This window comes from Oxyura jamaicensis, chromosome 22 (genome assembly GCF_011077185.1).
Source record: "Oxyura jamaicensis isolate SHBP4307 breed ruddy duck chromosome 22, BPBGC_Ojam_1.0, whole genome shotgun sequence".
Taxonomy (NCBI): Eukaryota; Metazoa; Chordata; class Aves; order Anseriformes; family Anatidae; genus Oxyura; species Oxyura jamaicensis.
The window spans coordinates 2,865,657-2,883,178 of NC_048914.1; the positions used below are offsets into that span (position 1 = coordinate 2,865,657).

A 17,522-nucleotide genomic window follows, 5' to 3' on the forward strand; every position below is an offset into this window, starting at 1 on the left:
TATGATGTTCCTAGAAGGCAATCAACTTCATGAAATTAAGAAAAAAAGACTATAGCCAAGATGGTGATGTAATACGGGCTAACTTTTAAGTGAGTAATGATAGATGCTTTGAAAAATTAGATGCTTCTGAGCTAAGGAGTCAAAAAGAGACAAACATTTCTGAAAACATGCAAACTTCTCTTTTTCAGGATCAGGTTACTGTATTATTTTACACGTTGATCATGTTTTTGAACCTTTTCAATCACTGTGCATATTTGTTTTCAATATACTTCCCTGTGCCCCCCCCCCCCCAGGTTTGCCTAACCAAGGACATCACAGCCTCCATGAAACAGGGACTGCACTTGATAGCCCTCTCTCAAGAGAAAAAACTTCTTATTCTTTTGTGGTTTCAGGGAGGGAACCAGTAAAATGATTAGACAAGTTTCAAGCAGCACCACCCTAGAAGCAGCTTGGAAAATTCCAGTGGTGTCCTGCTCAAATGCTGGCTTCCAGAAAAATGTCAGCTCTCATTTCCTTACCTCCACAGAATTCCTCGGGTTGCTATTCTCGTAGGGTTTGTTTTTAGGCGGAGGTGGAGGCGGGGTACCCTGCAAGCTAGCAGTTGACAATCCATCAGCTTGCAATGAGGGAAAACCTAGAAGCAATAACAAAGAAAAGACATTAAAGCAGGCAGAAAAGGAGTGGGAAAAGGAATTGACCGTGTATGACTTTAAGGGAGAATCATTTAATATCTTGCACTTTAGATCTGTCTTAGCAGCAAAACCTGAACAGCTATGTCAAACCAGAGTCACAGCTTTATCTCCCTTAAGCTCAAGATGCCCAGAAGAGTTCTACCTTCAACAGATGAATCTAAGCTTATGTGAAAAATGCATGCCTGGGAGAACAGAGAATTGAATCCATTATCACATCTGCAATGTTCCCTGGGATTTCCTTTCAGCCAGGGCCTCAACCTGAGAATTCACTTTGATTTTAACTCCAGTTGACAGAGCAGATAAGTACCCAAACTTCAGAATAGTTCCTGGGAAGCTGTCCTGCTACTAATGATAATTAAAACTGCTTGCTAAGTAAAAGAGTGAGGCTTCACGTTCAGTAAGACTGAGAAATATAACAGCATGACTAGAAAGGAAACCATCAATGGTGAGACTACAGTTGCATTTTTACCTTGGTCACATGTTGCTTCAGAATTAACTGCAGATACTACAGGATACGCACAGAAGGTAACTGCAAATTACTCACTTCACGAATTCTTCAAGATAAATTCCTTCTCCTTCAGGTGTAACATTTACTAGCTGAATTTCCAAGCTGCAGAGCAGTAGCTCCTTCTAAAATTTTTAACAATCCTGCATGGCTTGCCCAGGAAATTTAGCCAGAGGCTGCTTCAGAAACCAAACCTAACTACCATGCAGGGCTGATGCAGTTTCCACTAGTGAATTCACTGGAGGTATTCCCAGTATGTGCCATAACCATCTCACTTGATTTGGCAGAAGACTGACTCTTCTTTAAAAACAAATTAAAAAAACAACCAAGCACCTACGTTAGCTGCACACCATGTTCACCCTGAGATTTAATAATCCTCTCCACAAGTCAATACAGGAGAAAACACGGAAGAAATAAATTGATAAAGATAGATAATGTTTGCTGAAATTCATTTGATTTACCAAGTGATATCTAAGTCGTGTATAATCATAGTGCCTTTGATAACACTGCCAAATGCTGTTATCAGACAAAAATTCCTACAAACATTAATAGCCCAGAATCACTTTCTGTGTACTTCAGAGCAGCACCCCTCTCCCTGCCTCCTCAGTGAGGTTACCTCGGCAAATTTACCATAACTCCTACTACTCAGTTGCTGCATGACACAACTTACTGTGGGTTCTTGGCGTTTTGGGAGTGATGGGTGGTGGGCTGAGAGGCGACGACTGCTGGAGTGAAGAACTCTGTAGCAAAGTTAGTTTGTTGTCTCCTAATTGAAGACTCTTTGGCCTTTGTGCTTTTCCAGACAAGCTCTGGTTAAAACAAAGAGTAAACATAACCTTTAGAAGTCAGCAAAGTTGTTGCAGGCATATCCCATAATCAAACTTGTCACAAAGACACCACACGTGGCTCTTTAGAGCTCGTTAAGAGAGAAAGGTGCATTCAGGTGAAACACAAGGGTGAAACCAAGGCGCTGACTAAGCTATGGCAAAAGGCGCACACTGTGCTCCTATGACACATTCCGGTGTCCCTAGGACCTTACTAACTGGGTAGGAATAATAATAATAAGCTGTTTTTAATAACCTCAGTCTAACTAAGAAGGAAGAGGTCAGGGAAAGGGGTGAGGCTGAAAAATTGCTGCATTTGACTAACAGTTCTGTGAACGAACTTGAGATAAAAGCCTTTCCAAGAAGATGGAAGATTGAATTTTAGGTGCACGTCAGGACTGCTAGTATCATCCAGCTCCTTAGGGCTGTGAAACAAGTCCATTTCAGGCTCACTGAACACATCCCACACACTTGGGACTCAGGAGATGTTGTTCCAGTTTCTTCCAGTGTCATCTGTATCCTGTGTGTTCTGCATTCAAACCATTTGGCTTCCCTACTTTGAAGACTCACAAGCATACGTGGGCTTGGAAACCTACAGCCCCTTTAAAGAACAGCACTGAACATCTTTGAGGACCTCTGAAAATCCTAATCTCATAGCCTCAGCCAGTCATCTGTCAAATGGCTCTAATTTACTTCCTGAGACACCATGGGGGTAAACTGAAAGGCTTTGTCGTCACCAGGAGGTCCTCAGGTGGTTAATCAAACATCACATTCAGCCTCGTAACAGTCTGATTTGGGGACTGTGGTACTCAGCGTGCCTTCCACCAGCAAATCTTCCTCCTGCCAGTGCTACTAAAGATGTCAGCAACACAAGAGTCATCAAAAGCTTCACTCAGACATCTAAATTCCACCTCAGTCCCAGTGCCTGAGGTTTCCCACTACCGCCACGTGCCTGAAGATACAAGGGCAGCCAAAAGGACGTTCCAGCAAAGCAGACAAAGGTGGAATTTAGTCCTTCTAAATATGGACCCAAGAGCCCAGGGCATATTAAGGTCCCTTTAACATGCTTTACAGAGAAGGCTGTCATGCTTACATATGTAATTAAACTCACTGAGCTCTTTTAGAGATCAATTCTCCACCACTGAGCAATTTAGGATTTATCCCTGCACAGAAGGGACCACACAGTGATGTGTGGTGAATATAAACCAAATAAAGCCCAAAGCTGCTGGACATACAGTGAGCCTTTGGTTCCCTCTGGCTTTCTAGCTCCCAAGCAGCTTATTCAAGAGCTGCATAAAATCACTCTGCTTAATTCTCGTGCTGCACTACACAGCTACGGAACAGAGCAGCTATAAAAAACCAGCTTTCTGTGTACTTTGCAATGTTCTTAAGCAGAAGCATAACCCTAAACTGCTCGTATACTTCAGTAAGCTGATCACACAAGCAATGTGCCCTCAGAGATCTGGGGGAGAAGGGAGGGGGGGGTTCTGTTTTGCATCTCTCAACTCTCTGCAAAGCAAAGCCTTGGACAGATGTGCCGTGCTGTCACAGGGAACTGGTCGATAAAAGCAGGCCTTCTCCCAGCTCTTTTCCCTCTAGCTTTCCTTAATGAAGTGATCAGCAGCTGACATCACAGTTTGTGGGTTAAATCCATTTAATTCAACTGAATTCAAATTCAATGCATTTCCAAAGGCAGAGGGCCAGGCCTCCTGAATCACTAATATTTACAACCCCAGATTTTCCTCCTGGGTGGAAAGGCTGTCAGTACCAAATGTCAGGATTCTAGAGCCACAGCTCCCCTTTTAAAGAAATATTCTGCGGACTCCAAGTGCTGGCAGCATCACTCAGATTTGATGAGAATTCCTGAATCTACAGCAACATAACCTATTCCTGCCAGATTCAGCCGAGATCTGGGGAGGGAAAGGAAAATAGAAGAGCTGATTTTTTTTTTTTTTTTTTTTTTTTTCATTAATTACACAATGTGTTAGGTCAAATTAGTACCACTGAGCCACCAGCTTAAATACTACGATACCTAATTATTGTGTACTCTCTGACAGTGTAATTCAGCATAAATCTCAATATCCCCAACACTCCAAGCTCACACAACTCTACTTTTGGGCTGAAGCTTTTCTGTTTGTATTAGGCAATTATTCTGAATCACACTGTTAACTTGAATGCCCAACAGTCTCCAATATATTCTTTCTTACAACTCTCCTGTGGGGGTATAGATTTGCTTTTGTTCCTCTTTCGCAAATAATGCTCTAGGAATAAACACCCCTGCCCTCATGCAGGGCGTTTGAAGCAGAGAGCAGATTGGGAAAAAGAATTTTTCAAAGTCCCAAGCTGGTGACCTAACTACCAGACCATATTTTTTTTCAACTCCCCAGTCTTCACCTTGCAGTATACTTGATTTGTGCAGTGATGCTGACTGATAGCAGCTGAACATCTGGCTTGCCAGCTGGATTTTTGTGTGGGCTAGCAATATCTACTTGCTCCAACACAAACAGAACAATTCTACACGGTGCTGAGTGCATCACACAGTCATCCACTCCTAGAAGAAATGAGGGCACTGAGCACCTAGATGAAATATCAGTGCCTCGTGCTTCCAGTCTGTACTTTAAGTCAAGCTGCAGTTTGATCTGTGACACAAGTTTTCCAAATAAAAAAGCAAGAATTACTCAGATGACCAAGGCTTTTGGTATTTGAACCCCTCCCTCCCACAATTTAATGAAGTTCCCAATGACAAGCATGGCTGAAAGCAACGGAAACACTAAAATCTCCTGCTGGGATTTTATTATTGCATGTGTGTGTGTGTGTGTTACCATTTTTAAAGTCAGTTCCATTTCTGGCTCCTTCTCCACAATAACCTGAGACTTGCTAATACTCCACTCCTTCCGCTTGAGTTTGCAAATCCTGTTATCACCATCTTCTTTGATGGGCAGATCCTCAGCTCTGGAGGCCGTTGATATTCTTCTCTCCAAGAGAGGCTCCAGAATAGATCTGCAAACCCACACCAGAAGAGTGAAAAAACACAAAATATTAGTCCATCAGACATTTCATATCAAAAAAGTCTGTCATAAAGCTGTGATCTCTTACTTTGCAGAAGATGTTACCATGAAAAATGGAATTAGAACCAGGGAATTTTCAATGAGATTTGTGCTCCTAAGTTACTTCACCAATTTTGACTATTATGTCTTTTATACAAGGTAAAGTGTGAACTACTTGCAGAGGAAGCCACATCTGCATTTTATGCCAAACCCTGCCACTGAGTCTGCTGTGTGCCTTTGAGCACAACACCTTGACTCCCCTCCTTACCACAGATGCAAAGCAGATGTAAAGAGAAGTAACATCAGGAACTGTTTCCATGTATTGCAGCTCCTTTTAATGACACACATGCAGCTGCAAACAGGTGGAGTGAGTACCATGTGACTGTAACACCTCTGCAGACCACATCAAACTAAGTTACACTGTAGTATCTTAAAATTCTGTTTTCTAGGATTCCTGGGAAACAGAAAATGTACATCTGAAATACACGGTGCCTCTGTTCCTCTTCAGTGTCATATAGAGAGCTGGGACTCAAGAGACAGACAGTCATATGTTCAGTTCCCAACCCTATCCCTGTCTGTGCTTCAAAATCTGCTTCAATCTGTAAAATTGGAATAACATTAATCTCCGCTTAAAGCCATGAAGGTGTAGGTACTATACTTGTTCATAAAATGAATCTTCATTTAAAGAGTAGCATTAGATTAGAAAAGTCTCTTTTTTGAAAATAACATAAACATACACCCATTTATGTTTAAATATAACCCAGTTATGTTTAAACATAAACAAACTCATTCTAGCAAAGGCATATCTCCAACTCTTGTAGGTCCTGTGCAAAGGCTGATTACTAACCCGTCTGAACCTGGCCTGGAAGAAGTGCTATCCGACGACGTGGAAGATGTAGAGATCACAGAAGAGGCCACGGATGTGACAGAAAGGCGTCTCAGCGTGGAAGACATGATATAGGGCAACACGACAGAGCCTGACCTGCTCGGTTTCCTCTCGGTGAGCGAGGGAGGCTGCAGACAAACACACTTGTCACAAATCACTTAGCACTAACTGATTCACAAGCTGGAAGGGGAGATTTGTGTTACTTCAAGGCAAAACACCAGACAACAAGATAAGCTTACCAAAGTTATCACACCATACTGCTTCTCCACTTTCTTCTTCAGCTCTTTGAAACAGGCTGTCAGTCTGTCGTGTAGAGGCTTCAGCTGTTCTGTCAGCTTCTCACCGTGGATCCTGATCCCCTCTGCCAACAATGGCATCTGCAAGGAGGAACAAAATAGAGCTATGAAGACAAACCAGATCTCCAGCTCCAGGGAGGAATTTTCTCTGCATGTTATACATCTCAGATACAATCACAGGACTGCAATCAGTGTGTTTTAAGTTTGCAGAGGAAAAAAAGCCATCATAATGTACTCAGCTACTGTCTCATAACTTATGGCACTGTAGTAACTTGACTATTTGAGTTGTGTGTGTGTATTACAGATCAATACGATCCACATCTATACCTATGGTTCCTGCTTCCATACTCAGATTCCATATTCTGCTTTGAAAAACGTGGGATGTTAAACATTAAATATCACAACTTAGCCTCCAGAGCTGTGTGGTTGTGAAGTGGCTTTAACTGGGCTCTGTTTTACAGAAATATGTAAAAACTGGTCTGCAGGGATGCAACCCGCAAATGTGAAATTTCCTCTCTTACAAAAACACAGCCATTTTTCATTGCGATGCAGATCAAAATAGACAACTTTCAATGGTCAGACTGACAAAACATCGGATCTGATGCTTTCATGAAAAGTTAACAGATATTTTGTTAAACTCCTGAGAGGAAAAAAATACATGCTGTGTTGGCAAATACTCTACAATAACATTTTAGAGCAACACCAGGACGTGGTACTGTATGTGCAACATTCTAGACCACAATTTTAGAATATATTTCTCCTCAAAATAAAATTCTACACATATTCAGATTGTTATAGGATTTATCTGCATTTTATCTCTCCAAAACAATGATGCTGGAAGAACATCTGCACTCACACATAGTCCTTCCCCATCTTCCCCAGTGTGATACCTGTAGAGCAATTAATTGCTTAAGCAGCTCAATTTTATCTTGATCTTCAGGATGCTCTTGAAGATACTTCTCCGTGAAAAAGGCCTAAAAGTGAAGAGAGAAGATGACATAGCCACTGTGCTGCTTTCAGGGCTAGCTCTAAGATGAAGATCCCTGTACTTTAAATTCACTGCCATTACTTCTCATAGCAAAATTGTCTTTAGTGTCTCCCTGACACAAAGCCGAAGGACAAAACATTTTGATTATTCATCCAGAAACGGGAAAAAGATGACTTTTATCTATTTTTTTAAACTATATTTTCAGTGAAAACCTGTTATGTTAATAAACAGTTACTTCATCAGAAGGGTTTTCTTCAATTCCAACTCCCTTCTCAAAGCACTGACTTGAATAATCAAGGCTATATTATTTGTTACCCAAACGTGAGTAGAAAGATCAGTCTTGGAGCTCTCGCTTCGGGACGTTTCTCTCGTTTTAGCATTCAATGACCTGCCTGTACACAATGATGTGCAAATACCCTCAGCCTCTGGAAGGTGAGCAGACCTCTTGCCTGCAATCTCCTTGAGATCTGCCACTAAGTCCTTAGGTACAGCATTTTTACATTGGGCTTGCTATGAGGATTCAATAGAAAAAAGACTTGTGCTGAGATTTAGACTCATAGTTTGGTTCAACAAAGCACCTTTAGTCTACACTTCTTAAGTGTTTACCTTTAACTCAACAGAATCTGGTACTGGTTTAAGAGTTGAACAAACACATGTACGCCTTCCTGGACTGAAGTCTTAAAATTGTGCCAATTCACATTATGTGCTGCAGAACATTGCACTGAAATGTATCACAATTCCCAGTCAGAAGAATTTAATTTTTCTTTTCCTAGATAAAATCCCTATAATTTTTCATTTTGTTTTAAAACGTGGTCTCTGATCTGTTTCAGCCTCTGCATATATTCTAGTCCTGCATTCCATTAACTGGACTGTATGTACAAGTGTTTATAGGCCTAGTGGTATGATTCTGAAAAAGGCTGATGTCAAGAGGAGGTTAGCCTGTGAAAGGACTGCTGAGTATGTCCCGATGGATTTTTCTTTAAAGTGTTTAATTATTGCAAGAAGAAAGCCCATGTTAAAAATGCAGACTTTGGCTTTTGGCTACAATGAAACAATTAAAAAACTCAAGATTTTAGCCGCCCACAAAAGCCAAATGTTCTGTACTGATCTTTAGTTGAAATAGGAAAATATGAACCAGAAATGAGTATTTCCAGATGTGGTTACAGATACATTGTGTTTCCTAGTTTTAACTGCTTTCCCACTTTCGTAATTCTAAACTTTATGTCAACCTTAATTCATTAAACGGGAGAATTTGGGGCCAAATTCACCCCTGGCGAAGTATGCAGCTCCTCTGGAACCAGAAGAGTTATACCCCAGATATATCAGACCCTCTCCCATTTAACTTTTTCACTTCATTTCATGTGACTGGAATACATCTGAGAAGAATTAAACATGTTTTAACACCATCCATTCAGTTTATGGAAAGAAGCAATATATTTTGTGCTGGGGAAACAAAATTAAGATACTGGGAATAAACAGCTTCAGTTAAACATCACAAGCAAAGAACACACACTGTGTCAACTGAATAAACCTGGATAGCTATGTTAGCTATTTTGCTTCTATTTCTGATACTTGCACTGTTCACTGGGCTAACTAAGCACCTCAGAATGCCCCCATGAGGTAGGGCCATGCTATTATCACCACCGTAAATGAGACCCAAAAGAGGTGCATGGATCACTCCTTGACTCTGGTAGGGCACACCACTAAAACTTAACACTTCAACACTAAAAATGTGGAATTTTCCCACCTTTCAGCCTACTGGAAATCTCTCACTTTAATTCTTCTCTCCTCTTCTTTAAGCTCTGAATGGGCACAGATAAAACTAAATACTGCAATATGCCTGATCAACAGCTGAAAACTGAACTTCAGTCTCCCATGTTTCAATTGAGACCTCCAAGACTGTGGAGGTCAAACTGAGCTACAGCTAAATGTGAAGCCCACCTTTTCGTAGTTGGTATATCCCCCCATGACTGCTGGGTCCACGATCCCATTCAGGAGCATAGACAGAGGATGTACTGGAAGACTCCGGTCCCAGACGTGCTGCTGGACAATGTTGCTGATTTTCTCGTTGGTTAGCTCCATCGTTTCTATGGCATTCTCCAAGGGGCTGATCTCCTCCTGAGAGAAAGAAGAGAAAAGAGAAAACGTTCGTTCTCCTTCACTGAATATGAAGCAACTCCTTGTATACAAATGGCAGCTTGACTGTTTACAGCAAGAGGATTTCAGCCCACCTGTGCTAACTATTTTGCCACAGAGATGAATGCAAGAATGACCTCACACCTTATCCTGAAGGAACAACAATTTAACAATTAGCCACTGACTGCAGTGTTAAGAGGTAACCACCTTCCCAAGCTTTATGCAGCCAACATAGAACTTGGCTGCCTGTGGTACAGCTGCCTGCAGAACAACAGAAGACAAGCACATCAAAGCAGACACACGTTTGCTTTTATCTGAAGCAGAAATTTTTGGTGTGCCACATCCTACGGTGGAACAGCGAGTCCCAAACTTTGCAAAACTCTTTACTCCACAAAAGATCAGAGAGGATGAAACGCAATTCACATGCAGAACTCACCGTTGTAATCTGCTTGACTTCAAACCACTTGAGGATGCCTGGAAATGAGTATGCTGTTGTGTAGGTTGTCCTTTCTATCCACATAGTCTGGTTAGAGAAGGAAGAAGAAATTCTAAGATGCAAGGAAAATATTGCTATTGCAATACAATTCTCTTTTGCACTTGAACATGGAACCAGGCTTCCAGCACTAGCTGGCAGGATTTGCACGATGACTTTCATTTTCATTAACTGGATGGAACCCAGTGTTTTTGGCAACAAATACCACTTCTGCAACTTAAGTGGTATCAATATAAGCAGCAGAAGGCTGTGGTGCTTCATGTAAACCACTTCTAGGGGTGTGAATATGTTGTGTTTTGTCAGAGTATATGCAGTATGTCCAACCACCGCATGCCTCACATGCAGCAAGGAAACATGCTATTACACTACACCCAAAGCTCACTCCACTGCAAATCTTAAAATTTGGCCTAAAGTTGAGCTGATCCTTCTTAGTCAGATGTTAGACTCCTTGAGACACCTACATCACCCACAGTCTAGCAGGTCCCTCAGTATATTATCTTTGCATGAAGATTGCAATATGAAGTGTAAGCCTTTGCTCCTCCTACATTTTAGTAACAAAACTCCACTGCCACAGGTGGAAGAAAAATTGTGACAGTGCTGTTCAAAATGCCACTGGCAAAATAAAATAAAAAATGCACAGAGCAGTTTTTGCACAGAACAGAAAACCAAGGCAGCTGGCATTAAAAGCAAAAGACTCACAGCAAATTCATTCTCTGGATCTTTTTCTCCTTTCCTGAATGGTCGGGAGTGTGTGAACTGCTGTACCTCGTTTGCTCTGTAGTAGCTAGAAAGAAGCAGAGAAAATGGTGAGTATAATGATAACGACTTATCTTCATTACATCAATGTTCTTTTATTTCCTCCTGGAAACTGGACTGGGAAACAAATTTACATGAGTCATATAGGCACTCTGACTCGTAACTAGATTAGTTGAGAAAAATATAGAGGAAATGTTGAGAGAAAAGGGAAAACAAATTACTTTAAGATCTGTTCAGGAACAGGTTTGTCTTTATAATTAGGTGGCAGGTTCATCACAGGCTTCACTATAAAGCACTGCACATCTGAAGCAGCTATAGTTAAGGATGAAAAACCATGAATTCTTCTGGGAAAACCAAAGAGGGAAAGAAATTCCCTTCCTGTTTTCATCAAATGTCAGACTTCTCAACAATTCCCTGTGCTCTTGTCATGTTTGAAGAGAAATACTTAGTTGTTCATCAACAATCACAGCCATTATATTGCTTGATGTGGCTGGTATGCTACTCATGAACTAAAAGCCCGAAAAGATAAGCCCTATATGAAAATACTTCCAACTACTCAAATTCCCTGGTGAAATGCATGGGAGCCTGGGTGTTAAAGATTTTTACCTCAGGGACACAAAAACAAAACTCTGTACTAGGTTCTGTAACGCGTGCATCCATCTCTTCTCCTCTCTTCTCTCCCCCTCTCTCTGCCCGCTTATTTGCCAGATTCTCCCAGTGCTGTGAAATTGTCCCCCAAATTTTTAGATCAATAAAGCTAGCTGAAGAATGTACGCTATTTTTATCAGCAAACATCTACACCATCTTCATCTTTTGCACCTGTGAACCTTAGAAGAAATTCAAGAAAAACCAGTAACTGTAAGCTGTTGTGCTTGGAGATACTACGTTGTTCCTTTTTATTCTATTTTAAGGACTGCATTAAGGGCTTTATTTAAGTAAAAATCTGTATGGAAAAGCAAAGCATAAACAGTTTGACTCACATGAATAGATTATTGTTGTGAACCACCAGCCAATTTTACTCTGAAGTGGCGAAGTTTTACTGGTGGGTAGGGTACCCCATACATCCTTGATTTCACTATGGCTATTTCTTTCAAAATCCTATGTAGCAAAAGGCAAGGTCATTCTGCCCGCATCGAAGAGCCAGCTGGATACCTGCCAAGTCTGAACCCAAAACCTCATTGCCAGAGCAGATCAAGCACTGAGCCCAAGCTAATACACTCCTTCTCTCAGGAGATCTTATTAGCTCGGGCCTTGTGCCATGCTAAGCATTCCATATAGCTTCCAGCTCAGAAATGGTGGAAGACTGGCTGGTTTATAATGCAGGCATTCCCCGAAATGGTGAACAGATTAATTAGTATCTACAGTACTCTATTATGAAACAACCAAAGGAAGCACAAGGCATTATATCATGCAAGAGCAAGGGAACTGGTTCCAAGCAAAAGTCAAAAGAACCCAACACAAAGGAGGTTTTCAGGAAAAAAAAAAAAAAACAAAAACATGAAATTAAAACAAACTACAGAACCACCAACCCCTGCCTAATACAACAGTGATTTGGGCACTCAAACTTCTCATCTTTTCAGAAGGTGTTTGTACGAGTCCGAGAAGGACCTGTACCAAATCCAAGCTATGCAGCTGCTCCCCTTTATAATGGGGCTATGCCAAAGACCCGGAACCAAACACCCCCAAACTTTTGGAAGAGTTCAGATCTGGATCCAAATTTTGCAGTTCAGGTTCATCTTCAGCCAAAAACATTAAAACAAACACAAACAGATGCAAAGGAAGTAGCTGAAACAAAGCAGCAACAGAGGAGGCATTTTTTGATACCAAGTTTGGTCTTGAATGAATTTTAATTTCCTATGTGGATTTAGTGCTTGGCAGGCTTATTGCAAGGGAAGCATCTGGTATCACTGCTTGAGTTGCGCCTTTGTACATGGACTTTTAAGGCCACAATAGACCACCAGATTCTCTAGCCTGGCCTGTATAACAGGAGCCTAGTAAACTTGGTGTTTACAAATGTACATCTTCCAGGAGCACGTCTGATACTGACTGGAAGTCACAAATAAGTATCTGAAGCATCCTCACTTGATTGCACTTGGTCATGCTCATGATTAAGAGAAAGATCTTAAGCCTAGCGGTGTGCTGACACACAGTACAGGACAAAGAATCAAAAAAAAGGCTGTTCACCCAACAGCTTTCATCCACATAAATAATCATTTCTCACTTCTTAAAATGTGATTTCTAGGGAAAATAAAAAGTAGGCATTTCATAAATGCTAGTTAACTGCAAGCAAGAAGACAGCACACCTCCTCCCACCTTCACTGCCTGTGTTTTACCTCGTTCACCTGGAAATACCAGACTGGATCACGTGCGCAGCACAGCAGTTAGCACCACCTGCTTGAGAGCAAGGTACAAAAAAAATCCTGACCTGCAACCCACTACGGTTTCATCCTAACAGCAACTCATTGAACTCTTACAACATCAAGTTCTCTCTCTTTTTCAGTACGTTTAAGTTCACTGTTATGGTTCTGGATAGTCTTATTTCATCCACAGTGTCTGCTTTAAAGTTCTCCTGGACCATTAAGTTCCTTGCTTATTAATCTGTTGTTTCCTAATCCTGTCATTCTAAGAAGGAAACAGATCCTGAGTGTGCCAAAACCTTTTAGAACCAAAAGATACACTGTTTAGGAGAAGACTTGATCTCCTCTCCTGGAGGGGCAGTGCTGGTCATCTTCTCAGCACTAGGGAACTGGGTCAGTAGCTTCAGGTTGAAGTCTTCCCTTCGTTCATACTCCTTGCCACGGTAGATAAAAATTTTGTTCTGTGGGTCGCAGAAGAAAAAGGAGAATTAGCAATAAAAGCAAGGAGAAAGAGCTTTTCCAGTGTACACAGACTAGTCTCAGAGGTCTGGTTTACATGAATGGTTGTCTCCTAGCCTGACAGTCAGAACACTTGGGAGAAGCAACACAGGCTGGGGTGACAACACAGCAACTCACAGAGGCAAGGCACTGCAACAGCATCCTCACAGCTGCCTAGAAAGTTCTTGTTTCACATACAAGTGTTACTGACATGCTCATGCTTCTAGCAATTTTGCTTTATTCCACTTGCTGTGAGCTGTTGTTTACTTATGTTACATACATGTGCTGTTGGGTCAGCCACTGCCACAACAGGTCAGCAAGCACTGCTCGTGTTATCACCCTGGGCTCATTTTATTTAGCCATCAGGTTTCATCAGTGTGCTAGACTGATGAACACAGACTGCCCCACTGGCAGCTGACAGGGACACGTTCAGGGATGTCTGGGCACGTGAGATCATGTGTTTTGTGGTGTGCACATTTTCCTCCATGCCTCAAGTCACGCTGCAGGTTTGTCATCAGATGGCAAAACAGCTTTGGGGTGTCCTAAACAGACAGCAAAGATGTAGCAATGGATTTTAAAGGGTAGGACTCAGCAAAATCATGAGTTTTACCCCAGTCCTTTTCAGCTACCCCTAACAAAATAAACAGTCATGATAGTTTTGTACTACAGTCTTAAAAAGTAGGGAACAGACGATTTTTTTCATGCTGGCCACCAAGCAGTGGTGGTTTCTGGAAGGATTGGACTCAATAACATGACCTAGTGGAGAAGGCTTTCTATGCCATCCAGTTCCACAGTTCTAAGTTGACATTTTTCCTTTTTATTAAACTTGGCTTTGATTTAAGGACAGCAGCTTCAAACAACTCCAGTCTAAAAATGTAAATGTTTCTTGATTTTAAATAATAGTTGGGAATATTTTCTACTATGCTGCACCCTGCCCATCTGACTCACTTTGGCTAGGTTCTCGTATTACAGTTAGCACAGATCCAGCAGTGCTTAGCAGCAATCTCAAACAGGAAGCATCTTTGCATTTTAATTCTTCTGTGTGGGACCAGACTCTCGCTAATGTGCTTTAACATTGCAACGATCCATGTCCTGAAAATTAGGTTCTGACTGAAAAGAGATGGGGTATGTTCTTTACAAGCTAAACATTCTCTAACAAGTCATCATTACAATAACAATATATTTTGCTTGGAAATCATATTTCTGCAGAAGTTTATAGAGCACTAATACCAAAAGTACATTCTGTTTTAAGTCCATATGAGAGCATATTCATCTAACAAACCTAATTGCACCACACTAAGTTCAACAAAGCTGGGAATACAAAAAAATAACCACCTCTTACTCATCTTTTTTTCTATGCTGAGCTTTTTACAATACTTAACAAATTTATTATCTCTCAGTAGTATTCAAAGAAAAAAGGAGCATCTGAATTTTCTTGGAGGTTCTGCAAGTTCAGGCTTTTAGGGTACCCACCACTCCAGATCTTGACTACTGAAGAATTCTTACCCGGAGGAAAGAGGGGAAACCCTGACCATAGTATCCCACAGCAAAGTACTCTGGTTGAGGTCTCATTGCCTTCATGATATTTTCATAAAAAGTAGCTCGTTTTTTCTGAAAAAGAAAAGAAGTCACTAGCATTTTCACTTCTCAGTGCTCAAGGACACTGCCAGACTGCAGCTCACATTCCCAGTGACAATTCCTGATCTATTACTTCTCCCCTGCAGAATACTTTCTATTTATTTTTTTTTGATACAGTATCTGTTATTTATCCATTTACTTGGTTAAATATTTTGTTCGTCTAGGCCAGAATCAACTTCATTTCCTCGTTTGCAGACCTGAGAACAACGGCATGTTTTTTGGGATTCCAGGAGGATACTTGAAATCCTTAACTATTGCAACACAAATTAAAAGTAAACACATTCTGAAGCAAAGCAGACACAAATGGTGACAAATGTCAGAGAACTGGCAGAAATAAAACTGGGCAGATGATTCTCATATGAAAGAACATAAAGACCATCTGGTTACATCTTTTAGCCGTGAAAAAAAAAGTCATTCAGAACCAAGCCCATAGTTCTGTGTTCATACACGGTAATTTTACCACAGGAATAACAAGGTGATGAAATTTATGGAGCCTGGTAATATACTATGCAAATGTTAGCTTATTTGATTAACACTAACAATGCTAAACATCTTCACATAATATTGTCATACAGATTACAAGGTCAAAACTACACACTATGAAAGTTATGAAAACATTCTTCTAGTATTAACCTTTAAAAAAACAAGGGGGCTATGGTAGTTTGTTTGCTTTTAACATAAATGTATTTGGGGCTTATCCTGCTCAAAAATATTAATTTAAGCAGTCAACAGCCTGCTGAAAATTGAGAAAAAAAAACTTACCAGGAGATTACCAAGTCCCTCATAATCAAAGACCTTGTTTTCATACATGTCAGCCAACTCTTTGCTTAGCTGAATGGCTTTTTCCCACATCTCCATGAAGGATGAAGGGAGGCAGGTGGGGGAAGAAGAGCACAAAACAAAAGACTCCGTTAAAAGCATTCATTAGCACAGGTAGGTAATGCAAAAAACCCATCTGATTTCAATTCAGGCAGCACTTAAATGTACTGCCAACTTCTTGTTAGACTCCATGCTGTGTATTTCTTTGCAGTAATCACAGTCACACAGTTTTTTTCATTTGTAGATCTGAGAGTGATTTACAGTGCAAAGTTACTATTGTTACTCCTGATAGGCAAAACTGAGGCATGAAGTGGAAGCACATGCCTATAAACAGCAAAGCAGAGAAGCTCACGTGCTCTCCTTCTACACCAATAAATTATCCCCTTCATCAGGCTTCCTTGGGGTTGTCTCTTTTAGCCTTCTTAGAATCATCTATCCCAAGTGCAATTAACGCAAGTTAAGCCAGACAAGCCCTAGTTATTGCCATGCAAAAAGAACTCTAACAAAAGCCATTAGCCAGGAAAGGAACAAAACAAAACAACCAACACTGCAGTTTTCTCACATAGCTACTATCTTGAACAGTTGAAGTATTTACCAGTGAACAGTAAGAACACCACAGAGACACTCACTTTGCCCCTGTCGAAGAAGGAGATAATTTCTTGGTAGAGCTTTTCCTTGAGTTCCTGTTGTGAGTAGACGTAGTAGCTGTCCCTCTGCAGCAGATGAGGCACGCACGGCTTCTCAGACCACTAGCATGAAGGAAAACAGACAAAGCTGAAAGAACTAGAACATCCACAGATAAAGAAATCCTTACAGTGGATAGACTAACCTTCTGCATGGATGGAGATTTACATTTCATTTACAGACTCTGATTACATTTCATTTAAAGCCCACACTCTGATAGTGAGGACTAAAACTGACTTCAATGCATTACCTGGAGCAGCTCTGCATGGAGGAGGAGAGTGTATGCTGCCTCTGTGAAGTTCTCACAGTCTGTGTGCAGGTCCCGGAGTTTATACAGATATCTAAATGAATGAAAAGTAATTGTTACTTTATGTGAGGGACTCCTCTATCAGTGCACACATCAGCAAGGGAAACAAAGGCTTCTATACAAGTCTATGGGAGGAGGCAGCCTACCTGATATAAATGTCCTCTCGTTTCTTCTCCTTATAAAAATTCTGTGGAAAGTAGAAAAAATAGTCAAACTGATGTAAACCACCATGGATTTGCATAATCACTGCTAGACAAATAACTTAAGGATCAGCCTCAGATATTTTAAAGGTGTTTCCTACCACTTTGGCCACTTAGATGCACAGAGGCCTAAAACCATCCCTTTGACATAAGATGGGGCTGCCATCACCTCTAGAAAAGGGTTAAGGGAAAGACGGAAAGCAACTTGTCCAAAGTTACAGCTGCTCTTCGCAGCTGAACAGGGACTTAAGCCTACATTTCCCAAACTATCAGCTAGCCATCTTTCCTGACTGCATTTTGGGACCTCAGGTTACCTTATAGGCAAGGATCAGCCACATGAATTGATTTTGGAGTATTTATCTTTATGTTTTATAGCTGTCAATAGCTAGTAGCCTG

At 41.0% G+C, this 17,522-nt stretch overlaps 1 protein-coding gene across 1 annotated transcript in view; it reads right to left on the reverse strand.

Annotated features, from left to right (window-relative positions):
• Nucleotides 1-17,522, reverse strand: part of DOCK5 (dedicator of cytokinesis 5) — an 82,248-nt gene that overhangs the window by 7,684 nt on the left and 57,042 nt on the right. Inside the window, exons 36-51 of the mRNA XM_035345171.1 lie at nucleotides 17,073-17,113; nucleotides 16,870-16,960; nucleotides 16,565-16,684; nucleotides 15,879-15,968; nucleotides 14,985-15,089; nucleotides 13,300-13,441; nucleotides 10,845-10,926; nucleotides 10,567-10,651; nucleotides 9,811-9,897; nucleotides 9,180-9,356; nucleotides 7,141-7,224; nucleotides 6,194-6,331; nucleotides 5,916-6,082; nucleotides 4,844-5,021; nucleotides 1,868-2,006; nucleotides 519-634 (exon numbers count right to left, since the gene is read on the reverse strand). Coding sequence (XP_035201062.1) covers nucleotides 519-634; nucleotides 1,868-2,006; nucleotides 4,844-5,021; nucleotides 5,916-6,082; nucleotides 6,194-6,331; nucleotides 7,141-7,224; nucleotides 9,180-9,356; nucleotides 9,811-9,897; nucleotides 10,567-10,651; nucleotides 10,845-10,926; nucleotides 13,300-13,441; nucleotides 14,985-15,089; nucleotides 15,879-15,968; nucleotides 16,565-16,684; nucleotides 16,870-16,960; nucleotides 17,073-17,113 — 1,842 coding nt within the window. The remainder of the gene's footprint in view (nucleotides 1-518; nucleotides 635-1,867; nucleotides 2,007-4,843; nucleotides 5,022-5,915; nucleotides 6,083-6,193; nucleotides 6,332-7,140; nucleotides 7,225-9,179; nucleotides 9,357-9,810; nucleotides 9,898-10,566; nucleotides 10,652-10,844; nucleotides 10,927-13,299; nucleotides 13,442-14,984; nucleotides 15,090-15,878; nucleotides 15,969-16,564; nucleotides 16,685-16,869; nucleotides 16,961-17,072; nucleotides 17,114-17,522) is intronic.